Genomic DNA, 27977 nt, shown 5'->3' with positions numbered 1-27977 from the left:
CCCGTTACCCCTTGTCCTATCACTACAGTCCCTAATGAAGAGGGATGTGGCCAATGTTACGAAGTTCAACATAGCAAAGTGCCAGGTCCTGCACTTGGGCTACAACAACCGCATGCAACGCTCCAGGCTTGGGGAACAGTGGCCGGAAACTGCTCATGGAAAAGGGTGCTGACTGACAGAGCTGAACATGAGCAGCTTGTACCCAGGCAGGCAAGAAGCCAACAATCCTGGCCTGTATCTCCAATAGTGTGGCAGCAGGGCCAGGGCAGTGATCATCCCCCTGCACTGGGCACTGGTGAGGCTGCACCTCGAATCCTGTGTTCAGTTCTGGGCTCCTCACTACAAGAGAGACATTGAGGTGCTGGAATGGGGCCAGAGAAGGGCAATGGAGCTGGTGAAGGGCCTGGAGCACAAGTGTGATGGGGAACGGCGGAGGGACCTGGGGATGTTTAGTCTGGAGAAGAGAAGGCTCAGGGGGGACCTTATCACTCTCTGCAACTGCCTGAAAAGAGGATGTAGTGAGGTGGGGTTGGTTTCTTCTCCCAAGTGCAAGTGATAGGATAGCATAGGAGGAAATGACCTCAAGCTGTGCCAGGAGAGGTTTATATTGGATATTGTGAACAATTTCTTCACAGAGGGGGTGCTCAGGCATTGCAACAGGCTGCCCAGCGCAGTGATAGAATCACCATCCCTGGAAGTGTTCACAAACCATGTAGATGCCCTCGGTGACATGGTTTAGTGGTGGACTTGGCAGAGCTGGGCTAATGGTTGGACTTGATGATCTTAACGGTCTTTTCCAACCTTGTTGATTCTATGAAGCCCAGCCCTCAGAGCCCCATGGAGGAGCCAGGTGATGAAGCCAGGCTGCCTACTTAAACGGGTCTCCCTGCAGGAGCTGCCCGTCCAGCTTCGGCTGCTTAAAAATAGAAGAAAGAAGGAAAAAAAAAAAAAAAAAAACAAAAAAAAAACAAACCAAAACAAACAAACAAAAAAACAATAAAAGAAGGAAGAAAAGCCACGTCCCAGCCCTCGGTAGCGCCCCCCAGCCGCCAGGGGGCACTGCCCAACCGGCAGGGCCGCTCTGCCTCCTCCGGCTGCAAGGAAACCGGGCTCTCGGGCGGGGACGGGGAGCTGCCGTAAGCTGCGACATTACTGTCGAGGCGCGGCGGAAAAAAAAAAGCCGTGTGGAAGATGTCGTAACAAGCGGTCGCTGGGGCCTGTGGCGGAGATTGCGACCGGGCTCGGCTCCCGCGCTTGTATGCCCCGTCCCGCGGCGGCCGCCCACCCCTCCTGCTCCATGTGGGGCCCGGACCCGGCTGTCGGCCTCTCCGTCTCCTATTCCTACTCCTTCTTCTACTATGTCCCGGAAAACAGTTAGCAGGAAGCGGAAAGCGGCAGCTGCAGCTGCCGCAGGTCCCGGGGGGCTCCAAGGGGAGCCGGTAGGTCGGGGGCGCGGGAATTGGTCTGTGATGTGGGGCGGGGGGGGAGGCCGTTGTCTCCGGTGTGGGGGGAACGTGGCGGTGCCTGGGAGAAGGGGTGACCCTGACCCGGCTGTGCAGTGTCCCGGTGCCCAGTTGGGGCGGGCGGGGGCGGTCCCGTTGTTAAAGGGATATGAGGTGGGGTGAAGAGTAGTCCTGTCCCCGGTGATGGGGGGTGTCCCGGTGCGATGCAGTTCTCGCTGCTGTCCGCCCCGCAGGCGCCAGCTCAGCTGACCTCCCGCCGCCCCGCGCTGCCCCCGTTCGGTTCAGCCGTTCGGCCCATAACGGCCGCGGCCCTGGTGCCCCCGGGTTGAGTAATGCTGCAGGGCTGTCCCACGCCGGGGCGGAGGAAGAGACCGATTAACGGTGGGGTCGGTACCGGGTGGTCCCCGCGGAGTCACCCCTCTCAAACCTAACGAGGTCACGGCGGGGGCTGTCGGGCTGCCCTGCCGGTTCCCTCTTGTTAGTATAAGAATCTGGCGTCTCAGAGGTGCCAAACCGGTGTGGACTGGTTTTAATGTCTTCACAGTGTTGCTTCTTTAGATTTTACGCTGCTAAAGGCTGTATAAGCATTTCCGGGTTTATTTTTGTGTATGGTACTCCACAGATACCTTGGAAAATGTCAGTATTTCCCTGAGAATACCTTTGAGTTTGGAAGGGTCATGCCTTGTTTGTTCTAATGGCTCTATCTCATTTCTGCGTTTGTTTTCCACAGTATGGGTGGGATCACTCAGTTCACAAGAGGAGAAGGCTTCCCCCAGTGAAAAGGTCTCTGGTGTACTACCTGAAAGGTAGAGAGGTCAGGATGCAGAATGAGTCCAGCTATCACCGCTTGTTGCACGGATATGCAGCCCAGCAGCTTCCCAGCCTCCTGAAGGAGAGAGAATTTCACCTCGGAACTCTTAACAAAGTGTTTGCCTCCCAGTGGCTGAACCATCGACAAGTGGTGTGTGGGACAAAATGCAACACAGTAAGTGCCACCTCTCTGTTTTCTCCCCTCTGTTAATTATGCCACCCCCATCCCTAAATGATGCTTACCATAATCAAAGTATGTAGACTGCCAAGGAAAATATTAGTAGTTAGGAGTGAAGTCAAGATCACACACAGTTAATTTAGAATTAAGGTAATGCTTAATGATGACCACATCTCATCTGAAAATATGGCACTGTGCAGATAGCTGCAAACTCAAGCACCATGCCTGTACCTCATGCAGCATCTGTCTGATCTGCACGAAGTGATTTACATATGTTTGTGGGATGGAAAGCAGCAGTGGGGTTGAATCTTTCTTGTCCTGAGAATGGAGATTTAATTTTTAGCTTTGCTAAATGTTAGCTATCTGCCTAGCAGATGTTGCTCTTTTTCTCATAGTCAGTCTTAGCACAGTTCGGTTTTATATGTGGTTTTGTGCTGATGAATTTGAAAAGTTGCTACAAAACTCAAAACAGTGGATAAATTCCAGGTACTTGTCAGAGTAGCTGGAAACATTCCTAGCGTAAAAAGTACATTTCAGATCTTCAGGATTGTCCTTTGCTTGTTGATTACATGATTTTTCAGTCTAAATCTGATTTCAGTGTTCAAATAACTTCTCTTGCTTATGTACCTTCATGTGCTTCAGCAAAAATTGAAACCTCTTCAGCCTCTTACAGTGACAATTTGGATCTGAAACATGATAGGGGAATTTTAAAATTATGTTCTATGTGATTAATAAATGAAGGAAATCATGCCTCTTAGGTAGCATTCTCTCTGCTGGAGTAAGTAGTGCAACTTCATTGGCTGAGGTTGCAGTTTCACATATGCAGTTCTGATTGAAGTAGTTTCAAAATCCCAGATTTGTTTTTTGGAAGCTGCTTAGTGACACACAAATTAATCAAGTGTTGTACGCAATGTGTAGATCAAGCAGTCCTTAAACCTCAGTATATCAGTAGGTCTGACTGCTTCTTTGCCTCAAGATTCTTAAGTGCTGAAGCTGTGCTCAGTGATCTGACCTGCAAGGGAAAGTGGTGTGGTTTTGTTTTCTTTTTTATTTCAGATGTTCTGTTATTCATAGTTACACAGCAGGAGGCTTTCATGCAGTAGCTTTTAAGAAGCAAGGATTAGCTGTATAAACAAAACAGTCTTTTCACTGGAATAAGCCTGAAATTGAATCTTTCTGCCTTCTTTCTCCCTGTGTGTTCATAGTCCTGGCTGGGCAGCAGCCAGCACTGCTCGTGGAACAGCTTTACAGGAGACAAACTCCTGCTGAAACACACGCTTTTGAAAATCTTGCTTAGTCTAGCAAGATGACTGTGTTTTATAGTGCTGGGGCAGTTTTGCTGTGTTCTGTAACTTCTGCAGTTCCAGCGCTGCTGCAGCAGAGATAAATGGGCAAGTGCGTTACTAACGCAACCTAGCAGAAAATTGTTTGGGACGAAACAATTGTGGAACCGAAGAGGGATTCAACCGTATTGTTGTTCCCACTGCATATGCTGCAACGAAGTGTGTGCTTCCACAGCTAGACTTAACATTATAGGTGGGCCTCGGCTTTTATTAAGCAAAATATAGTGATTATGAAAGAATTCACTTCAGCACTGTGAAAGATTGTGTAGGAATTATGAATACTGTAATAGCTTTAGCTTAGTTTCTTTGTGTTCACATTTGAGCAAGTAGAGCATTGAACCCAACACTCTAATTATGAGATTTTCTCTCTCATCCCCTGAGTAAGTGACCTAATAAAGAAGAATTCCTTTGCCATTCCTAATATGCTGAAGTTGTGGCATTTAAGTTGGGAGTAAATATTAAACAATGTGGTTGACTTGAATGGGATTTGCTGCACTGGAGTTGCACATAATTATTACATTAATACAACAGAAAAATACAAACCATAGCAGTTATTTTAATCAAAGCTTGAGTGTGCCTCTGAGAGCTTTTAGCATTTAATTTAAAAACTGCCCTTGGCAATGCTGTGCCAGAAGGATTCACTGTTTCTAATAACAAAACAAAGATATGCTCTTGTCGTAGAGGAGTAGGTTTGCTTTTAGTCACCTGACAGTACTAGTCACTGTAAACACTGAAGAGACTATGGAGCTCTCTATTTTGCTTGTTTTTAATTATGATTATAACTTATTATTTGGTGTAACTTCTTAGCCTTAAAAATATCCCTGAGTATGATTGTGTGTATGAAATAATTTCGTTGTTCTGCAGTGGATCCGGGTGTTTACAGTTGGCCAACTGTAAATCAGATATTTGTCCTTTAAAGGTGCCCACTTTTTCTGATAAATTTGCAACTACTGAACCTATGCAAGCATCCAAGTGTCTAAAGATTCAAACACCATTACCTGCGCGTTTCTGAGGCCAGTTTCATACTTGCAAGGATCTCCTAAATCTTATATGCAATGGGCTTCTTAATGTTTTCTGAATTCAAATGAATGAGTGGGCAAACCTCTGAGAGGTGCAAGCATTTAGGGTGTGTCACCATGGCATCTAAATTACCAAATGCTGATTCTGAGAATCTCAGAAGAAGATTCTCTCTGTAATCAGCATCTTCTGTTCAGGCTTCTTAGAAAAACTTTGAGGTTTACGTAGGAGACAGCTTATGGCAACGAGAACACTGAACATGAGACTGCTATAGGGGTTTTTTTGCTTTATATTTCAGGAAATGATGAAGAATAAAGCAGCTTCTAATAAGTTTCAGTAATCATTTTGAAGCTGCTTTTTTTCCCTTAATTCTGTGTGTGGGACATAATTCTTTTGCTAATTGTGAAGTTAAGGGTGAAAACATACAAAAGCTCTAAATAATTCCCTATATACAAGAAACTTATTCGTATCTAATTGCTTAAGAATATAACTGCCTGGAATATATTTTTTTTTATTTTTAAATTTTTTTAGGCAGGCCTGATAGATATGTTTGTGTTTAAAAACTTATTTATGGAATGTTCTATTCTGTTTTCAGGTTTTCCAAGGCATGAATGGGTTGCTTTCTGAGTGCTGGCTGATTCATGTGTTACCTTGCGTGCCACGCTGTAAATCAGCAGCTCTTGTTTCATCTTAGAGAGTTCAAATTTGTTCGAGAGATCCTGCATCTGTTTGGTGCATCTAATACAATTATAACCTAGTCTTGTTCTGGGGCTATAGTGAGGAGAATACTGCGCACAGTTGCTCTTCCATCCATGAATATGTATTCCCTAGGGGGAAAATGGTTTCTGCTTGCTCTGCAAGTTAACAGGTCTTCTGGCTGTGTATATGTAATGAAGAATGAAGAAGACTGTTAGTTTCTGATCCCAGGGAAGGAATGAGAAGTCAAGCTCCTGCAGTTTGTAACTCTACTCAAAGTCCAGTGAACAGTGGCAGAAACTCAGTGTAAATAAACCTCAGATGCCTGTAACTGACACTTCCATTCACCCTTCTTTAGTGGCATATATGTAAATAGCCAGGTGTTGTTTCTTGTTTCAAGAGCATTTGTTTTTCTGTCAACTGCATATGATAGCCATGTGTGTCTTCAGAGCCTTGTAGTTTCTGTGCCAGGTATGGTGTGGATGGTAGAGATTCCCTCAGGCAGCTGAAGTCTCTCACTTCTCCATCCTTTGACAGCTGTCAACATGTGTTAACTGTCTGCCAGCCTCCTGAAATTAAACACAGAGGGCAAGGCACAAATAAAAACCAACAAGTATGATTTTAGCAGTGAACAAATACAGTGACATCAAAGTGACTAGCCTATTAGCTAGTGGTGCGTCAGTTTCATAGCAAGGTGGAATGCCTGCTTGCATCATCTTGGCTCTGGAAATATGAATTCAAAGTCAGTGACGTTCTAGTGGAGGGTGTCCCTGCCAACCCTAAGCATTCTATGATTCTGTGAACTGGCTGCTTTTACAGCTGCTCACTTCTCAGGTGGTTTCTTTATATTCTCGATTGTTATGCTTTAGATCCTTTCAAGGAGGATGTTTGAGGCCGTTACACACTTGTGTCACCTGTACTGCAGAACCTGTGAGTAGTTTTTCTCCTAAGATTAGTGAACAGCTGATGTACTTTACAAACTTCTCTCTGTGATAGTTGAAAAGTCATGGCAGTCAGGGGAAGTCCCTGGTGACTGGAAAATTGAATCTTTGCACCCATTTTTGAAAAGGAGAACCCTGGGAACTACTGACCTGTCAGCTTCACCTCTGTGCCTGGAAGGATCATGGAACAGGTCCTCCCAGAAGCTGTGCTATGGGACAGGGAGGACAGGGAGATGATTTGTGACAGCTGTCACTTCATCAAGAAGGAGTCCTCTGTGACCAACCTTGTGATGGAACTACTACATCTGTGAACAGGGGAAGAGCTACTGATGTTGTCTGTTTGTACTTCTGTAAGGCCTTTGACATGGTCCCTCACAACATCCTTCTGTCTGCATTGGAGAGATATAGATTGGGTAGATGGATGGACTGGTGGGTGAGGAATTAGTTGGATGTTCACATCAAGAGGGTAGAGGTCAGCAGCAAAATGTCCAGATGGAGACTGGTGACAAGTGGTGTCACTTGGGATGAATACAGTCTGGGGATGAAGGGATTGAGAGAGCCCAGTGGAGAAGGATTTGCAGGGTACTTGTGGATGAAAAGCTGGACATAAACTCATAGAATGCTTTGAGGTGGATGGGACCTTAAGTATCATCTAGTTCCAGCCCACCTGCCATGGACAGGGACACTTTCCAATATTGTTTATTCTGATCCCCACTGCAAGGGGGACATAGAAGCTTGATTTATTAGTCTTTAAAGAGTTCATGTTTCTTGAGGCTTGGCATATACTATAAATCTGTATTGCAAAAAAGTGGAATGCCACTTTTTGGAATGCCAAGCATTTTATGAACATAAAGATGTTTATAATCTGAGTAAAAGGCAAGACTTGAGAAATGCAAAAAATCAGGTAGTGCTACTCAGAGTGACTAGCCATAGTAGTGGTGTAATGACACTGTAAGCATTGTCTTGCCTTTGTTAGCAAAAAACTTATCTGGAGAGCAGTGATGTCATTTTTGCAGCTTGGTTGATGATGACGTTTCTGTGACCAGGTTCAGCTGGTCAGGAGTTGTGCAGCTGTACAATGGGATGTTTCCACCTTCTTGTTCTTGCTGTCACTGACGTGCGTGTGGCTGGGAAATCAGTGGGATGAGTTGTTTTTTGCTCAGATGGGTTTTCTTGTAGGGTTACTTTCCACCAAAGACAGAGATAGGATCCAGCTGACCTTGCAGCTACCTGAGGACTAGCTGCTGTCAGAAGGGTGGTGAGACTGTTGGGGTGGGTGAGGAAGAAGCACATGGATTCTCAAAGACTGGCTTAAGCCAATTGTGAAACTTTATCATGATCAATTCTCTCTTAGGGACTCTTTTTTTAGCAAGGTAATGAGTTTTTCTTTGCTTTGTTTCAAACATTAGCATGAATGACGAGTATGCCTGTTAATTTCTGAGAGCAGTATATGAGGAGCTGTGTCACACAGCATGTTGTGAATGTTTCTTCTGTTAAGAATAAGCAGTCTTTCATGCATGTTCTTTGTGCCTTGTAAATCCATGCCCATCCTTGCATAATAAAAACATGCTGCAGATCAGGTTGCCACCCTACAACTAACTCAAGAATAGGGCTGCCTGTTCCTCTGCAGTTCTGTGTGCTGGGGCAGCACTGGAAGACATGAGAGAGCCTACGTGCTGCCTTGAAATGGCATTTCAGAGGCCTGGTTTTTATCTTGTTGTATATAGTCAGTGCTTTCAGTTACAGGCGCGTGGGAAGGGTGCTTATGTTTAGTGTCTGCCTTGAGTTGGCCTTGGTTAGAGGCCCTGTGCCCACCAACCTGCTCTCACTCTCTTCCTCAGCAGGATGGTGGAGAAAATAAGATGCAAAAACCTCATGAGTCAAGATAAAGGCAGCAAAAGCAAGGCTTTTGCAAAGGGAAGCAAAGGAAAGCAAAATAATTTGTCTGATTTTCCAAGGTCTTGACAACCCTCTGCATGATGGGGGGGGGGGGAACGTAGGGGAGCCAGCCTAGATGCTGTGCAAACCCTGCTCAGCTGTAGCCAAAGCACTGGTGTGTTATCAATACCTTTGTAGCTGCCAATACAAAGCACAACGCTGTGGTGGCTGCTATAGGGAACATTAACTAAAATGAATAAATAATGACTTCATCCAGTCTAACATAAACATGTTAGAACAAGGTTGCCATGCAGAGGACATAATAGCTGAGTCTGCTCCATTTCTCACAGATGAAGTGTGGTCTTTGGACTTCTGGCAGCAGTTGGCCAGAGCGATCCTGGCTTAGTAATCCTGGATGTTAAGTTATTTGGCATGCTGATATGCATACATTTTACTAGCAGGAAGAACTGAATTGTCTGCAGAGCTTAAAATGAATAGACAGATATCCACAGCTCACTGTTTCAAGGTTGATGGGAGTTCACTGCATCCAGGAGAAGTTTTTGGGGATGTTTTTCAATGTCTGTATAATGAGTAGCTGGAAAATAAGTTCTTCTTCCTGATTCAGAGAAAGAAAACCAATAAATGTATTTGTGAGCTATCAGGACTTCATAAAGACTCTTGGATTTCAGGCTGGTTTGGTGTTATTTGCAGGTGTACTTATTTCAAGAGTGGTGAAAGTACCTGTTTGCTTGGAAAAAGCGGGCCAAGTGAAGGTTTTTGTTCAGATCTGTGCCATTGTATGCTGCAATTTTGGCTGCACTTGTTTAAAAGCAGTCAGATACTGTACTTAATGTAATGTCTTTAAACCTCTAAAACAGTATTTGGATTTTGCGCTTTTTTAGCTGGGTGCCTATCTTAACATTTCTCCCTGGTTTTGCTTTAGAAGCATCTAGGAACTATTTGGCTTCTCTTGGCTTCTGCCGGCTGGATTTGCAGGGATGATTTCTTGACAATCAGTGAAGCAAGTGTGAGCTTCTGGCTTCCTGTCCTGCCCCAGGTGATGCAAGACACTAGCATACATAGACAGTGCTTCCTTATTTTGTTCTAGGTTGGTGGTGGTAGTTTTTAAACTGCCCACACTGTGCTAAGTTCCTTCCCAAAAAAGGGGAGAGGTTACTGCTTAGAACTTTACAGCTGAAACGACAAAGCCAGGCCCCTTAACTGTGCAAAGTTTCTTGTTGTAAGAACAGTTGCTGTTCTGGTTGCAGTAATGCCGTACAACTGGAGGAGGAAAGTGAGAAAACGATAAAGCAGTTCAAGGGCTGACAGTGTATTAGAGTGCGGTATGAGTAGGTGAAAGCACTACAAGAAATATGTCCTGTTGCTGCTTCTGAGAACACCTTAATTTGGAAACTTCCTATAGGAAAATGAATATGCATCTCTTGCAGCTGAAGCACAATTTCTCTGGGTGCATGGATATCCTGAGCTGTGGATGTGCTTTCCTAATGGGCTCTTCCAATGCCAATTTAACACTGCGGATGACACCTGCAAGCATTAATCTTAGGTACTTAACTGTTGATTTTGTGGTTGGCTTATTTTTCAGTAGTCAAAGGAGGATAGGGGGTGGAATTGGATGTTTCTGCTGGAAAGAAATGCTGAGGAGGAAAAGAGGATATGCACTCACAGGGGAAGGACAAAGGAGGATGAGAGGAAGGGGAATTACTGGTCCTGTAGTGCAGGTATTGATGTTCAGGGATGTGGTTAGGGCAGAGGGGCTGCTGTGTGCTTTGTTTTTTTCGCTAGCTGCCTCTGTCAGTGAACTGCATTGAGAGGCCTGAGAGAGAAGTGAGAACTGCTTCCTTCCTGTTCACCTGCATTTCAGCTGCTGGCTGACTCCACACCTGATGCAAATAAAGAACAACACAAAAGTTCAGTCCCTGTAGGACCTGTCATCTCTTTGTGCAGGACTGCTGCCTACCAAGGAGCATCAGTTTGAGTAGAAGGTAATGCATACTTCAAACACAACTCACAAATAGGAATGAGTAGATTTCATCTTTCTCTGCAGAATGAGTTTAACTAACACACCACACAGTATCAGGTTGTGATTTGACATTAATATTTTGATAGCTTAGTAGGTCAAGAATAATAGTTATGCTGCTAAATTTTCTTCTTTTTTTACACTTCTTAATGAACAGCTCTGCAGTCTGTGGGAGTTCACCTAACAAAACTTGTATGTATAACTTCTCTCTGAGAACCTCTAGTTTCTGTCCTTCTAGAAATGTCTGACAAACCATTTCAGAACAATTTCCTTGATGATGGTGCACTCCATGTAAGTTTCTGCCGCATGAGTCGTGTACATTCGACTTCATCTGGATCTACGGATGCATTCCCAGTATCCGGCCTATGACAGATCATCTCTAGAATGGCTGATTCCCCCAGGGACTGGATGCCTTTCTCTACTGTTGTCCAGTTGGTTGAACGACTCATAACGTTGTCCTTGTAGGGAAATATTTCCTTCACAGCTGCAAAGAGCCACCTCCAAAGGCTGAGGTCCCATTTCTCTTTTGCAATCCCTTTGTCAATTCCCCCTTCCCTAGCAAGTGATCCCAGCTTGGCTTCACTACCTTCTAGTTCATGACTGTCAGCCCCATTTTCCCAGCATTGGAGCAAGCAGGTGGCGATGTGCTCACCTGGAAGATGGCTGAAATCTGTTTGCATATTCTGTAGGTCGGTTGAGTTCCAGGGTCGAGAAGTCACCTCTTCTTCATCCTCTTCTTCTGACTCACATAATAGTATCTCTTGTTCAGATGCAGTCCCCTGTAGTAAGTGCATTGGTTCTTCATCTTTCTTAACTGTACGGGTTGCTCTTTGTACCTTGTTTGCTTTTCCCCTTGCTGACAGGGGCAACTGATACTAGCACAAATTGGTCCTTTGGTTTAGCTGCAGTGACTGTCACTGTGGTTGGAGTGACTGCAGTGTTTGCCGCTAGGGTTGGAGTGGCTGCAGTATCTGTTGTCAGGGTTGGTGCAGCCGCTGTGCTTGGGGGTTGAGTAGCACCAGCAGTTGCATTGTCTTTTGCTGTTGGGGTTTGAGTAGCTGCTGTACTTGTCACTGTTCTTAGTGTAGTTGCTGTGCCTGCAGCTGGAGTAGCTGCATTGTCTGTTGCAGTCAGCTGTACTTATCACTAGGGTTGGTGTAGCTACTGTGCTTGGAGTTGGAGTAGCTGCGTTGTCTCTTGCTTTGCCGTCAGATCCAGAGATACCTTTTTCCCTTTGAAGGTGCTGGGTAGTGTTGAGCAGGGCTCTGTAGGTGTAGGCCAAGCCCCAGCACATTGCCATGAATTGTCGCTCTCTGGTATGACCAGGATGACAACGCACCTTATTTAAGGGTTTTATTAGTTTTTCTGGATTTTGCACCTGTTCAGTGGTGAAGTTCCCAAGGACTGGAGGGGTCCACTAGCCTAGATACTTGCCCACACACCCTGCCACTTGTAACTGTCCAGCCTTGGGGAAAATCTCTTTGTTCTCCTATATCGTTGTCTGACCCTAGACCAGACTCAAACCCTAACCTGCTTAACTTTCGAGATCAAACAACCTGACCATGGGTAAAACACACTCTGTATGTGTGCCAGCATGGTGATCCCCATCACAATCAGCAGACGGATCTCAAGGGTATTCAAAGGCCATCCAAAACCTTCAGAACTCTCAAATGATGCTGTAAATAGTCTGGTGGGGGAGCTGGAGGTGTAAGGGAATGTCTCCTTCATTGGTTGACCACCCAAGGAGGAAGAAAATGATATGTAATTGCTAAACAATTCCATTATATACCTCCCAAAGTACAGAGGTGATGACCACACTAGGAACGCAAGCCAGACCAGTTTCATGATCAATGAATCTATTATATTACCACAGTCATTACCATAAAGTACAGCAAAACAAGAACCTTAGCCCAGGCCCCCCAGCCGATAAACACTAACACAGCAAATACCGGCTGTAAGTAAGGCACAACATGCTGAAAGTGTGAGATCAAGTGCAACAACTTTGAGAGCCAATAAATCAGCATTGTAACGTGACTATTAATCCGAAACAATAAATACGTATCACAAATACGATTAGACACACTCTGGTCACATCTGTCATTATCTCAACCCTTTGTGCCCCACGTTGGGTGCCACAAAGAGCTGTCATGGTTTAAGCCCAGCTGGTAACTCAGAACCACGCAGCCGCTTTTTCTTCCCCCTGCTCTCGGAGGGATGGGGAGGAGAATCGAAAGAATGTAACACCCACGGGCTGAGATCAGTCCAGTAACTACGGTATAACACGAAGTCACTACTGCTACCACTAATAATAATAATGGTAAGGGAAATAACAAGGGGAGTGAATACAGTTGCTCATCACCCACTGTCCAATACCCAGCCTGACCCAAGCAGCGATCTGGGCCTTCCAGGTGACTCCCCTCAGTTTCTATGCTGGGCATGATGTGCTGTGAATTACCCCTTTGGCCAGTTTGGGTCAGGTGTCCTGTCTCTGCTTCCTTCCGGCTTTCCTTCCTCCCCGACAGAGCATGAGACTCTGAAAGTCTATGGTCAGAGTAAATATTACTGAGCAACAACTAAAAACATGGGTGTTATCAGCGCTGTTCCCAGGCTGAAAGTCAAAAACATAGCACTGCACCAGCTACTAAGGAGAAAAATGACTGCTACTGCTGAACCCAGGACAGGTCTGTATTTTTTTAATTGCATTGAAGTGGGTTTTTTTGTTTGTTTTGGGGTTTGTTTTGTTTTGGCTTGTTGTTGTTGTCTTCTCCATCTTCAGTTCACTTCCAGAGGCTTTGGTTATAGAAGGAATGAACTTGGGGGTTAGGAGGTGGATTTTAATTATACCTCAGGGCTGGGATTCTACGTCACTTTCCTTAGTGCCAAGTCATCTCCAGATCCTTCATTTCCTCTCTTCACTCGCATCCCTTCACAGGTCTTTGTGCCCTCTCTTATATGTGTTTCACTGTTAATGGAGCTGCCCTCCAAACATCATCTGTGAAATGATCCAACACGAGAGCTTCCCAAATGGAAGTGCAGTTTGTCAGGTGATGTAAACCTTCGTTCTGGTTTAGACTGTAACCACGTAATGTTATATGTTTTACCTGACATAACTCTGGGTGAAATGCTGTCTGTTTGAAGAGTTGTAAGCCTTTAACTGAGTTTTTTGCCAAGGGGGCAATGACGGAGAGCTCCAACTTTTTCTGGGGATGAGGTATGTAGCTAGATGCCTTTTTTCAGATGTTTGCACTGGGGTTGCTGTATCTTATTACTAATCTCTCTATATTTCCAGAAGACAAACTCCAGTTATATAAATTTATGAAATATCTGTTTACCAAAACAAAAACTTCTGGTAAAAGTTTTACAAAAAAACTGGTAGGTATCTTATCTGGGAGGTAGGAGACCTGTGACAAGCCCCCTAGGGCTTACTGCCTGTTTTGAAGTGGGTCTCTTTCTCACTGTGGTACAGAGAAACAGAAAACCAATATTGTTTTGTCACAGTATTGAACAGTGAAAAGAGTTTCAGATTCAAGGGCTTTGTTAAATGGGAAACCTCCCATGACAAATCTCTCCTCTGTCTTTCATTACTATGAAAACCAAATGGAAATAAACCCCTCTGTAATTAAATTTTCTTGTTTTAAGAAGAAATTTATGCATTTTTCAGCCATACTTGCAGCATTTGTGGATTCCAACTTGTAAAGAATATCAATTCAAAAGAGGGACAGTATTTGACCATCCCATTTTTCTGGCTTGTTCAGTGATAACTTTTATTTCCTGGTTTTGTTTTTTGTTTGTTTATTTTCCCAGTTATTTGTAGTAGATGTCCAGACTGGTCAAATTACCAAGATTCCTATTCTGAAAGATCGTGAACCCGGCATGGTGAGCCAACAGGGATGTGGTATTCATGCCATTGAGCTCAACCCCTCCAGGACCCTTTTGGCCACCGGTGGAGACAACCCCAACAGCCTTGCGGTTTATCGTCTGCCTACACTCGATCCTGTCTGTGTGGGAGATGTAAGTTTATTCTGTCACCTACAGGAAGTTCTACTTTGAAGTGATGAATTTCAGAACAAAGCTCAGATCTGGGAGTCTTGCAGGGAATTTCGAAACACTTGAAAACATTCCTGATTAAGTTGTCTCAAATATGAGTACGTACACAAACATTTGAGAAGATTCTCAGAGTTCTAAGTCAGATTTCTTCTTCACACTGATTCAGGTCAACTTCAGTTTACTTTTAAGCACTGAAAATGTTACAGAATCCTAAGTGTTGAAGTCTAATTGTGGTGATGACCTCTGAAACTAGCTTTAGTGGAAAAGCTCTTTCGGGAAATTGAAGAGATGATACAAGTTCTTCTAATTTTCCTCTTCTCCAGTGCAGCTTATTGTTCTGCTAACAGGCAGGGTATGCAACAAAATGACCACACAGTAGCTGTATAACATGCACAGTTTATTAAACAAGCACACTAATGTGGATCAGATACGTATCTCTCATATATAGTAAGTAAGTACAATAAAGCAAATCAGATATATGTAAGTAAAGTACAGAGGAAAATTAGCAATGCATCAACTCATTACTGGATAGACAGAATAGTGATTAAGAGGAAATACATCACCAAATACTACTGAATCATCATCCAGGCCCACACTTCCAGCTGGGAAGCTCCATTGTAGCTGATGCCAGGAGCCTTAGGTAACTGGGGAAGTTCCTACAAACATAGGAGAGGCTTCGGGTTCAGCTACTAGAGGGTCCTGCTTTTTTTACCCTTTGAAAAACAACTGGTGTTATGCCAGATCTCTGTTTATTCGTGGGGCCATGCAACTTCTCATCATCTCCCTGTTGTCCATGCTAAGAGCTTTGGCCAGGTGCTCTGGTGCAGTAGAGTGAGAAGGTCATAGAACAGCTGCACACCTGTGTTTTCCTGTCTCTTTCCAACAAACAAGTATACTCCGCCTAATATACTTTGACAACAACATACTTTATGTCTCTCAGTCATGAGAGGGAATCAACTGTCAGCCAGGTTCATGTCCATTTCACTTATATATGTATTATTCCAGAGGTGGAACTTGGCTTTGAGGATTAGTTCTAACCCAGTGGCTTATGGCAGTTTGATAGATTCTGGTACTGCTAATATTTCTGAAACATTGTGAGTGCTTTTTAAATAGACAGTCTTTTAAAAGGCTGAAATGAATATGGTGGTGTTGCTGAGAGCTTCTCTCTCATTCCTCCTCTTCAGTCTGCACTTCATATAGATGTTAACAGCGGAGGTCAGGTCAGAGTTTCTGCAATAGCAGATAATCAGCTGCAGAAAGACTCAAGCCTGAAGATTTATGTGTCTTACTATTTATTTGTGTATTGCTATGATTTTACAGCTTTTTAAATGGAACTAAAGCCTTATGGTCTTCCCCCCTCCACCCCTCCAGGTTTCTCTAAGTAAAAGATAATTGAAATAATACTCTTGAAAAATTAATCTGTAGGTCATATATTGTGAGCTAAGGTTTTGTTACTTTTTATAGTAGGGACATAGCTACTTTCTAGAAGTAAAGAATGCTGCTTTCAAAATGGAAGATACAAGTCCTTAAAACTGAGATCAGCTTGTCATTGGTCTGAGACCTGTTTTTCTGTAACCTAATGCTCGCTATCAATAATACACTTCAAAATCAAACCAAATTAACATTACTGTTGGGTATTTCAAGCTGCTCCAGCTTGATGCTGGGATCTTATCTGGATGGTTTTTAATATAGAACTGTCCTTCTGAGTTTGTGCTAAAATTCAGAGTGAGGAATAGCTCTCTGCTTTGAAACTACTCTAGAGTATAACGAGACAGAAAAATCTGTCTTTTTTTTTTTTTTTAGGATGGGCATAAGGACTGGATATTTTCAATTGCATGGATCAGTGATACTATGGCCGTTTCTGGTAAAGTCAGTTTTTTCCTTCTTTTTCTCCCTCCATGATTTTACACGGATGCACAGCACTTGATAGGTCTTAGGGACACACCTTTGTTAGAGCATTTGAAACCACTTGGAACTACCATGGCTATTTAAACCTTACTTGGTCTTAGTATGGTGCTTCACTTCGTTCCATTTGTAAGTCCTGGCCTAGATTTGATTTTTCTAGTATCAGATGGAATATTCCTGTCTTTCCTTTCATGGCAAAACCTACTGCATCTCTAAACTCAATGAGTTACAGGGAAGGATCCTACACAAGAAAGAGAGAAGGGATGTTGGTTATGAGTTAATAATTTTGGAACATAGCAGACCAGTGTTAGTTTCCTGAAATCCTATGAAAGGCTAATTAACAAAAACTCAAATTTGTTTTGTCAAGCTATCAGTACAGCTGTATGTTTGTGTGTGTGCATGTGTTCGTGTATGCATGTATACAACGGCAGTTAATACAGCAGAAATAGTAGAAAAGGTCAGTTATTTACTTTTTAGTAACTAGTTTGATAATTAATGCAACTTCAATTAACAACAAAGTATTACTTAGGTAAAGGCAGCAATGCTAATATACTACTGCATTAATTTAGTAGTTTACTGTCTTCCTGTGCTGACAGGGTGTAGTATCCTGCACAAGGAGGTGTCAAACTGCAGGTTACACAAAATCATAACAGCCTTACATAAAAAGCAAATACTTCAATTGTTAGTTCAGTAAGATTCTTCCCCACCCACCCAAGAAAAAACAAAAAATGTTTAATCCTGAAATTTGATTTTGAATTTAAATTGCTCCTTGAAAGTCTCCAACTCAAATAGCTGCATCAGAAATACACTGTCAGCCTAGTAAGCTTGAAGAGAACATCAGAGACTGTTGCAGACACCCAAGGGAAACATAAGGATCTGATGGAGTAGAAGCACAGGATGTGAGATTGAACTGTGTTGCTCTTGGTGTTCTATACATGCTCAAGGGTGGAGGTGTGAGTAGAAAACTGCTGTGTTCTCTGTTGTAGGATGCTTACAGCAGGATGTAGGCTCTTGACTCCAGACCTGAGACACCAGGGAAAACTTGTTGAAAGCGATTAGGGTGTCTGATTGCTAAACTGAGCTCTTCAGAACTTTGATCATCTTAATCAGGAGGAAAGAGACAGCTGATTTCTGACACTGTTTTAATCTTACAGATTTCAACTACATCTCTGTCTGAAAGCGTGGAACACAAATATGTGAACTCCAAACACTGAAGATACAGCAAATACCATTATATGAATTAAGACACTAAATGCAATTTTTTTTGTGACTTTCTTGGGGCAGTTTAAATACTACAGGAAGACAAAAGAGTATTTGGTCCAATGGTCAGCTGCACAGATCATGCAGCCTGAGGTTGAGAGTTTTGCCGGTATACTTTCTCACTGCCCTCAAAATTGCTGAGCATGTACGAACAGGACATGGGGCTTGATTGTTCCTCTTGCTTGTATTAACCTCAACAAGAATGAGGCAGGGCTGTGTTTACAGAACCTTCAGCAGTGCATTTCAGTAGTCCAAAACCATATAGTGAAACTCTTGACTAAGCAGCCATATTAGAGGGAGAATGCATCAGTCCACTCAGTTGTACTGGCTGGCCACAGATTTCCATATCGAAAGCTCCAGATGGAATGAATAATTCCCTGGATGGCAAAAGCATAGGATAACATGATATTCTCATTAACTTCAGAGCTAACTAGTTGAACTACATACAATTACTTTTTCCTCTGCTAGGCCTATTAAGGGGACAGCTTCCTCATAAAGTATGTGAAAATGTTTAGAAATTCTACTGCTGAGTATTCAGCCTCCGTAACAAACAAGATTAAGTGCCATTAAACCATCAGCATGTGAATTGAGTGGCAGGATGTTGTGTCATGTGCTGTCTGCTGCTATGGAACTGCAATTAGGAAGCTCCTTTTTTATTTGCCTGTAGTAGGTGACAGTGGCAAATGACCTCCAGCTGCATGGGGGCAAAGCCATCTCTGTTGTGCTTGGCCACCTGAATTGCAACAAGATGTTTTGCTTAACTGTTTCTGCATCTTATTCCCTCTGCTATGCTAAAGCCTATAAATTTAATAGTCTAATCACGTAGTCATAGAATGGTTTGGGTTGGAAAGGACCTTCAGATCATCTAGTTCCAACCCCTTGCCATGGGTAGGGATGCCATATTACCCAAGGCTCCCTACAGCCTGGCCTTGAACACTGCCAGGGATGGAGCATTCACCACTTCTTTGGGCAACCCATTCCAGTGCCTCACCACCCTCACAGTAAAGAACTTCTTCTTTATATCTAACCTGAACTTCCCCTGTTTCACTTTAAACCCATTACCCCTTGCTGCAGTCCCTGATGAAGAGTCCTTCCTGAGCATCCTTGTAGGACCCTCTCAGGCACTGGAAGGCTGCTCTGAGGTCTCCATGCAGCTTCTCTTCTCCAGGCCAAACAGCTCCAACTTTCTCAACCTGTCTCTGTATATGAGGTCCTCCAGCCCGCTGATCATCCTTGTGACCTCTGGACTTGTTCCAACAGTTCCATGTCCTTTTTGTGTTGAGGACACCAGAGCTGCACACAGTGCTCTTAAGTGGGGTCTCGTGAGAGCAGAGTAGAGGGGCAGGATCACCTGCTTTGACCTGCTGGTCACACTCCTTTTGATGCAGCCCAGGATATGGTTGGTTTCTGGGCTGCAAGCACACACTGAAGCCGGCTCATCGCCGGCCCCCAGCACCCCCACGTCCTTCACTTGGCTGAGTGGAGGACTTGGCAGGCCTCCACAGGGCTGCTCTGAATTTCTTCTCTGTCCAGCCTGTAGCTGTGCCTCTGATTGCTCCAACCCAGGTGTAGGACCTTGCACTTGGCATGGTTAAACTTCATAAGGTTGGCATCAGCCCACCTCACAAGCATGTCAAGGTCCCTCTGGATGGCATTCTTTCCCTCCAGGGTATCAACAACCACACAGCTTGGTGTCATCGGCAAACTTGCTGAGGGTGCACTCAATCCCACTGTCCATATCCATATCCACACATTGTACGTATCCATAAGCACACTGGTAGAAATCGAATGAACTGAAACTGACAAAAACACAACCGAGTTTTCTTGGCGGTTTTTCACATTGGTAAAACAGACTGTCAGTTTCTGCCTTGGTAAGTCAGGCAAAATGTTTGGGCTCTTCAGTTGCCACAGAGTTTATGCTATGTGTGAATCTGTAGTGGTGATCATTCTACAGGATTGTGTTTTTTGATGCATCACAATCAGTTTGAAAACAGATGAGGTCATCTTGCTGATTGGAGGCCATGTAGACAAACCATCTGACAGTGAGTTCACAATGTTAGGATCTTTACAGCTCAGTAAAATCACATTTCTGTTAATAGTAAGTAATACATAGGTATCAACAGTGTGTTCAGTTAGATTAAGTTAGCAGTATCCTTTCTTTCAGACCCTATTGTTTATTCCTTTTTTTAAAACGGGGGTTATATGTGCGAAATATAAGGTGGACTATTTATTTATGGACCATTTATTTATGGATTCAGGTTCCCGTGATGGTTCGATGGGTCTTTGGGAAGTCACAGAGGATGTGTTATCCAAGAGTGATGCCAGACATCATCTCTCACAAGTTCCTGTGTATGCCCACATAACACACAGGGCTCTGAAGGATATCCCAAAGGAGAACACCAATCCAGACAACTGCAAAGTCCGAGCATTGGCTTTCAACAGTAAGAACAAGGTAAGATAAGCAAGTCAGTTGAGAAATCCTAAAACTGCCTGTATTTATTAGAAAAAGAAAAAAGTTACTAAAAAAAAATATCGGAGAAGCAACCTAATACCTTTTCCCCTGATCCTTTCGCATCTTTATCATGTCACCTTCATCTGCTATGTCTGTTCTGCCCCAGGTGAGTGGGGAAGTTCAGTAGGGGGAAAGAGAAATCATATTTTTTTCAGAAGGAACAATTTTCCTGTGGATATGATTTTGTTGCATCCTAAAAGGGAGAGACAGGGAGTGTTTAGAAGAAGCAGATAAAGCACCAAAACACCTCTTGCAGCTTGAATCCTGCTCTTGAGTGTTGTTACTGCTTTCCTTCCCCTTTTGTGAAGACCAGCTGACATTCAGACAGTTCCTGTTTTGGTGCCTGAATCCTTCCTGGTTTGCTCAGCGGATGAGGTGGCTGACACACAGGGCAGGTACAAGTGCCTGCTTCAGTGTTGCATTTGACAACAGTAAATATTAACCTCCCCCGTGCCGATCTCTTGTTATTACTAGTGGAGTAGCAGTTCATCCTCCACTTCTTTTCTTTCTGCCCTCAAAGAACAGCAAGTGTTTGAAGCAGAGGTGGATGTGCTGTCAGAAGTGCAGTGCTTCTGCAGGCTTTATTTTTCACTATAACTGTTAATTACTCCTGTGCAATGGAAACTTCATATAGCTTTCTCAGTAGAGTAGTACCTGGAAATAAATGTTTGCTTCAAGGTCAGAATCAGTGTAGGAGCTGCTGAAAAGAATTCTCCACTCTAGATTGTGCTGTCTAATAATTTGTTACATGATTGTCTGACAAGACATATACTTTTGAAAGTTATTTTTTGTTATTTATGTTGTTCTTTGTGGCACCTTTGTACTGTATTGCATTCTATCAAGGTAAGTATAAAGTGAAAATATATCTTGATAAGCATATACAGGTTTATGGACAAGTTCAATTGGAGTATTCAGCCTGCCTAGTGGAGAGTGTAAGTTTGTAAGAATATCTATAATTGAGAAACTAATTTTTTTTATTATTATTATAGGAGCTGGGAGCTGTGTCCCTGGATGGGTATTTTCATCTTTGGAAAGCAGAGCACACATTATCAAAGGTGCTTTTCTGTGTGTTGGTATTAAATTTAGAAAATTGCCTAGCAGTTAAGACTGTTCACTGTTCTTCAGTCTCCTTTAAATGCTTGAAGAAAGAGCAGCAGCACTGGTAAAACAGTGAAAAGCTTTATGTAAGATGAAATGTCCTAAAAATTAGAACTTGAGGAGGGAAACTCCCAGCCCTAATTATTTTGGAGGGTGGGAATTGCTCTTAACTTCCTGCCAGTTCTGGGTGATCTGAAGTGAACTTTTGCGTAGAGTATGGTGGATACTTGTTTGCAGAGTTCATAGAGAAAGTTGCACTGGCTTAAGGTGCACATCAAACCCAGACATACCTATGCAGGTGTACAAGGTAAGCCTTTTCATCTGAGAGCTGATGTCTCTGTATAGCAGCTGAAGAAATATCAGCAGCTTAGATGTAAAACAGTTTGCCAAAATGTCTGTTGTTCTTTGCATACTACTTGGCTTCAGCCTTTATCATTTCAGTTTGGTTCAGGTAAGGCATCGCATCGCCTTCATTTTTTTTATCTCTGGGTCAGGTTGTTGCTTTTTTTTTAAAGTTCTGTTTTTGTGGGGAACTTATTTTTCAGCTGCATTTTGTTTTTTTTTCACTTAAACTTCCTTGAACATAGCTTACAGAATTACTCTATTAACATCTTGCTCTTTTCTCATAATGGGTTGATTTTTTATTTCTTCTCTTCCCAGTTACTTTCCACAAAGTTGCCATACTGCAGGGAGAACGTATGTTTGGCTTATGGTCAGGAGTGGTCAGTGTATGCAGTAGGATCACAGGCACATGTCTCATTTCTGGATCCCAGGCAGCCTTCTCACAATGTTAAATCCGTGTGTTCCAAAGAAGGCAATGGTAAGAAACTTGTCAAAGGGTGCTTCAGATGGTTTGCTTGCAGAAGTAGCTATTAAGACAGCAATGAGATATGCTTTTAATAAGCAGGAAGAGGTTTTCATGCAGTAGACTAAATTATTAATAGTATATGTAGGTTTTGCTTTTGACAGTATTCCTTGAGCAACCAACAAACCAAATGTGAAAGCAACTCTGAAATCGAATGATAGAAAACATCAGTGCTTTTATGATCAATTGAATTGTACACCTCCAAACATTACAGAACTTTTAGAAGTGTTAATTTTTATTCTACTTGATTTTACTGTGTCGTATTCTGGTTTACTTCATCTCCAAAGCAAATCCAGTCTTTGTACCACTATCGATACTGTCTATTCTTGCATTTTGCTCTGGGCACGGGAGAAAAAAGCATGTTGTCTGCTCTGTGCTGTCATATGGGAGTCTGTGCTGGAGTGAATGCTTATTTTGTAATTTTAAAGCCGTGACTGAGACTCTTAAAAGCTTGCAGATTTGAGTGTTGTTTTTCCCTTTCTGATGTGGATGCAGTATGTCCAGTTAAACCTTAGACTAGGGCCAAGCACAGGGCCTCGCAGGGTGCGTAGTATCATAAGCTTCTTCCCACACCCTTTATCTTCAAGCATGAGAGGGCACTGTGCTGTGATGCCCATTTTAAACTACATTAATCCCAGACTGATATATTGCAGTTCTTACGCAGCTTGGCTCTAGGTATCCGTATCTTGGTCAGGCACGTTATCAAAAGAAAATGCATGTAGCAAAGATTAGTGAAGTTTTGTTTATGTGGTTACTGGAGTTTGAATAGTGTTGTCTAGATAAGCACCAGCATCTGCTTCTTTCAGATATGGGAGAAGTATATATAATATGAGGAGAGGTGCTTCACCAGCTTGTGTTTTCACCTGGACATTTTAGCAGCAAGAGCCCTTGTCCTGACCTGCTGTTTGTGAGGGCTCTGTGAAGGTCCTGATGCTGTCACCCTTCAGAGTCATCAGGAAGAAATAGCGAGACACTGGAGAGTGGTGCCCAGTGTTGGCTGGTGGCTGAAAGCTGCTGCCTTGAGTGTGTAATCATCCCTGCTGGGGGCATGATCATGGTAGTGTTGCTGGGGCATCTCCAGTTCATGTTTGGAGGAAGCCTTTGCTCAACACTCTTTCCTGTTCTGCATAGTAGGCAGATCTTTTGGTTTTTTTTTTTGTCATAGTGGTGGAGGCACTTAAGTAATATTAACACCCAAGATACGAAGTGTTTCAACTTTGTTGATCTCACTGGGACTTGGATCAGTGCAGTACCTCTAGAAAATAGGCTCTTTATTGATTGCAGACTAAAATCTGATGCTTTGAAGCATTCCCTGAATGCACTTTCAGCTTCCGAATGCACCTGCTGAACGTGGTAAACCCACATTAACTTCAGATTGCCAGTGTTGTACTCAAAAGCAGGTCACAGAAGGGTTGTTGCTTAGTGAGACTGGAACTGGGGTTAGTTTATATACAGTGTAAGCAGTTACATTGTATGTACAGTGTACAGGTACACTACCTCTTACTGCATGAGAAGGCTTTTCTTGGCAGCTGTACAGAGAAGTGCAGGCCCTGGACTCCGGTTCTTGATCTCTGAGAGCAGCTGCTTTTACCTCCACTGGGATGCATCGCAATGTCACGTGCCCTTGACTTTATATCCTAAAGGCAGCAATGTTAATGCAGGGGGCAGAGCTTGTGTGACACAGGCTGTGTGTCTGCTCCTTATTTAGGACACATTACTGTGTCTTCATTTCCTTCAAGGATGTGTAGAGCCTCCCTGCCTCTCAGGAGTAGCAAGACTCAGTTTGCTGACCCAGATAGTCCCAGTCCACAGGTGGTAGAATGCTGACTGTATTGGAGAGCATACCATGATCAGTGCTAGGCACAGGTTGTGCTTTTAGTTTGATGGAAATGATTATTCTGAGGTACTTCAGCCCTTCAGGAGCCAGTTGGAAGTGCTGCACTTGAAAGCCTGTTGTAAACATCCTCTTAGTAGCAGGTACATGATGGATTCCTTCAGTTAATTCTTTTGATTATAGAAAGAGCCACACTTGTTCTGCATTTTATAGCCTTTTTTTTATTATTAATAAACTGCATTGAAAAGTATACGCCACCTGCCTTCCTACGCCATCATCTGTTTCTGTTAAATGAGTGTTCTGCTGGGTTGCTTGTCAAGAGCACTTCTGAAGCAAAAATAAGAAAAGCTCCCCTCTTGTGCCTTCCTCTGCTTATCCAAGTGACTGCTCTTGCTGACTGCAGAGGGCTTAAAGTTTTCTGCGTGTATTTGCCAGAGCCAGGCCCTTGCAATGGGAGTGAGGGGAGTTGTCTCAACTTCCTCAGGTCCATTTGTAGTTTTCTGAATTAAAGTGTAGATCCTCATGAGAATCTGGTAAATCTGGTTCAGCAGGTGTGAGACTGCTCAGTGGTTTCCCACGTATTTAGCTTGCAGCCAAAACTTCACCTCACATCTGGAGCTTGACAATGTGGTCATTCCCGTTCTAAGTGTGTGTCACAGATGCTGCTGGCTGTGGATGTGACATCAGGTTATGGAGGCGGAAGAATGAGGGTGTGCTTCTAGTTAGGACTCTGTACGGAGGGAAAGGGGAAACTCCCTGGCTGCCTCTACACCTCTTGGGTGTCTGCTGTCATGTGTACTGCTGGGTATATTCCAGTATGTTCTAAGTTTTGTGCTGTTCAGTCCCACTTGGTGACAGCAGCTGGCACATGGATGTAGGTGGCATTAACTCATTCTTTTTCCCTCCTGTTTGAATGCTTGTTTAGGCTGTAGTTCAGTGGTACTTTAAAGAAGGCTTAAAAAGCCCCAGGGTTTATAACCTGGCAACACCTTGTGCAGTAAGAAAAAACATAGATGTGGTGGGGTTTAATCTGTGTAAAAGAGTTGTTTGAGATAAAGTGCTTACACAGAACAAGCCTTTTACACAATTAATAGAGGTAAGATGACAGGAAATCTTGCAAATTGCAAATCTGTACACACAGTGTATCCCCAGACTGTTTACAAGGGATCCTTGTTTAGCTGAGACACCAGATTTAGATATTATGAAAACAAAATCTACTCTTTTTCTCCATCTAATGGCATAACTCAGATGTGGCAGAAAGTATCGTCTGTATTAGGAATTTGCTGTAGCTTCCCAAGGACTGGCGGAACCTGGTGTTGCTTAGATTGCAGGATTCCTAGTCGTTTCATTTCTGGGTGAAGTACTAAAAGTGCCAGCCACAAAGAATAGTGTATCCTTGTGTCTGAATATTTGGGTAGAGATAGCTTCAAAATTATTTAAAAGCCTGATGTACCTTAGAGGCAAAGTGACTAGTGATTATTAGGGTTGCACTTGCTTATAGCTAGCCTGCTGATTAGCAAAATGCACTTGGCAGCAACTGGGACAGTAATTTTTTTCTCCCATGGTTGCTTGACATAGCCTGACAGCTAGGTAGATACAGTGTGAGCTCATGGAGAAAACCAGTGTGACGTTCTTTCCTCTGCTGCCACATACTTGCTCATGGTGTGCTCACAAGCTCATGGCATATAGAACAAAGCTACTCTTAATTCTAAATGGCTTATGATCTTTGCTTGTCTGGCAGAGCTGTGGCCTGCTGTGAAATGGAGCTTCTTAATTGTACGCTATCAGTGTAACTGATGGCCTCAGAGGAGAAGGGAAGTAGTACAGGCAATTGAAACTGCTGTTTCAGTGGCATCAGTGGGCTTAGTCTGCACTGCTCCATAGCAGTGGGGAAACTTGTGTGTTATAGAGCATACTGCTAGGTAGTTCCTCTTAAAGAAAATATTAGACATCAAGCAGCAGCACTGCAGAGCCAAAGCACCCATCTTCCTTACTGCATTGTATGTCCCTTCTCTATTTGACAGGTATTCGATCGGTGAGCTTCTACGAGCACATCATCACAGTGGGAACAGGGCAAGGTTCCCTGTTGTTCTATGATATCAGAGCCCAGAGGTTCCTGGATGAAAAGCCTGCACATGGCTGCTATGGGCAGAAGCAGAAATTAGGAGGAGGTGAAATTCTGAAGTTGACTACTGGGAAAGGCTGGCTGGTGAGTAGATTGAGGATGTAGGATGCTCTTTAGACAGGAGTGAGAGTTCATGCCTTAGTGCTCAAAAGCTGGTTCTTTTTGTAGTAATGGGAGCTATCATATGAAATGCATCCCAGCTACAGTGATCATGTACCTGATAACTGTAATCATGAAAAGCAAGAAGTGCTGCAGAATCACTTTGTAAAAAAGCCTTCTGAAAGTATTGAAGGTTGGTTGCTTGCGTGTAAGGCATACTGACTACTGTTCTTATGCAGTGATTTATAAATCAACTATTTTATATCAAGGTACTTCTGAATGCAATATTTCAGTTTTCACAACCTCAAACACAAAATACACTGTCTTCCTTTAAAACTGTGCTAATGTGGTACTTCGAAATGTTTAATTTGTGTGCAGTTTTAAAACTGGCTTCCTGAGGTAATGCCATGTCAGGCACTTGAGTTCAATTTCCTGTATGTTATCATAAAGCAGTTAATGGTTTTGTTTAACTTCTCTCCATTATCTTTTGTATCATTGTGATGTCACTTTAAAAACTAATGAAACATGGTATCTTTCCTGCCTTTCACCTTCCTAGCTCCTATGTCGGGCCCAAACATCCTTAGAAAAAGTTTCAGGACAACGCTGGTATCTTCATATTGATCTGTCTGAAACTTCAGGGAGTATTAACAGCAAAGATCCCTTTTTAGGCTCTGGGAGCCACCTTCTGCTTTTTGTGAAACAAGTTTTCGGGTTTTTTTGGTGATTTTTTTTGTTGGTTTTTTTTTTTTTAAAATAACACTCTGAACTTTCCTTTAACAGAATCATGATGAAACCTGGAGGAATTATTTTTCTGGCATAAATTTCTTCCCAAATGCTGTTTACACCCACTGCTACGACTCGTCTGGAACAAAACTCTTTGTGGCAGGAGGCCCCCTTCCATCAGGACTTCATGGGAATTATGCTGGTCTCTGGAGCTAATGATAACTCTTTATAAATGCTGATCTTTACACAGATTTCCTCTTTTCCCTTTTTTAACAACAAAAATGTGTGATGCCATTGATTTCTGATTTAAATGCAAGTTCATTTTTTGGCAGAGTTTTCTGTTGGTCTCCAACAGTTTTGTACATGTTTTTGAACCAGTTTTTTCTTTTAACCTCCTTGATCCTTTATATGAAGAGTTTTTGAAAACCCTTTTTCTTGTATTTACTCCAAATAACTCTTCCCCCACATTTAGGCTATCTTGCCCATGTGCCCTCTCCCCTACTTTGCTGTGAGGTAGGATTCCTTTCTTATAGAGTGGTTGCTCTTGGGCTTTCTGTGAAAGTCTAAGGGCTGCATGTGTGCAGGTACTTTGCATCAGTTACATTACCTGGAGTGAGGACTACTTGTAATAAAAAAAAATATTAAAAATATTTATAAGAGATAAGCTGCTATATCTGCAGAGCCTGGCCCTGGACTGGGTTGATCTTATTTTTTAGAAGTACAAGTCTAATGACGCTGTTTATACATAGAGGAATATGATAAATTTAAGCTGAACTCAATTGGAGCCCAGGGACTAATTCCACAGGGTTACTGCCCGTCAAGCCCAAACTGCAAAAATGAAGAAGTTGCAAAACATGCATTTGTATTTGAGTTGTAGTTCCAGGAGTGCCAGGAGCAAAAATTGATCTTCTGTTCCTTCTCTGCCTCTCCCAGGTATCAGCTTGTGCATCTTGGGTTTGTGTAGTCTGTTCTGCAGGGTGATGTTACATTGAAGGCCTACAGAGGTGCTAAGAGGAAGTTAGGGCTAGGGAGTGTTCTTGTCATTCAAAATTAACTAAATCTATCCATTTTCTGGATGAGCCAAGGTTCCTGAGTATGCTGCTGCAGTAGCTCACAGGTTTTTCATAAATTGGTTAAAAAACAGG

General features: G+C 43.1%; 2 protein-coding genes across 2 annotated transcripts in view; one reads left to right on the top strand and one right to left on the bottom strand.

Moving 5' to 3' along the window:
• Positions 1-27977, bottom strand: part of NUDT2 (nudix hydrolase 2) — a 213492-nt gene that overhangs the window by 78837 nt on the left and 106678 nt on the right. The window lies entirely within an intron of this gene.
• Positions 1183-27083, top strand: DCAF12 (DDB1 and CUL4 associated factor 12). Its single transcript, XM_061477244.1, has 9 exons — positions 1183-1439; positions 2194-2448; positions 14169-14375; positions 16215-16275; positions 19835-20028; positions 21078-21143; positions 21847-22006; positions 25910-26094; positions 26890-27083. Exons 1-9 carry the CDS (start codon positions 1359-1361, stop codon positions 27046-27048), a joined length of 1368 nt encoding a protein of 455 aa, XP_061333228.1. The 5' UTR covers positions 1183-1358; the 3' UTR covers positions 27049-27083.

The sequence above is a fragment of the Pezoporus flaviventris genome, unplaced genomic scaffold, assembly GCF_033815535.1.
Source record: "Pezoporus flaviventris isolate CSIRO_AGI_PZ_B2104156 unplaced genomic scaffold, CSIRO_AGI_Pfla_v1 ptg000100l, whole genome shotgun sequence".
NCBI classification, from domain to species: domain Eukaryota; kingdom Metazoa; phylum Chordata; class Aves; order Psittaciformes; family Psittacidae; genus Pezoporus; species Pezoporus flaviventris.
Note: the sequence above shows the minus strand (reverse complement) of the source record. Positions and strands in the feature narration are given on the sequence as shown.

Coding starts and splice junctions, on each gene's coding strand:
- DCAF12 (XM_061477244.1), top strand. CDS start 1,359: ATGTCCCGGAAAACAGTTAGCAGGAAGCGGAAAGCGGCAGCTGCAGCT. Junction 21,144..21,846: donor CAGAGCACACATTATCAAAG/GTGCTTTTCTGT, acceptor TTCTCTTCCCAG/TTACTTTCCACAAAGTTGCC. Junction 26,095..26,889: donor CTACTGGGAAAGGCTGGCTG/GTGAGTAGATTG, acceptor TTCCTTTAACAG/AATCATGATGAAACCTGGAG.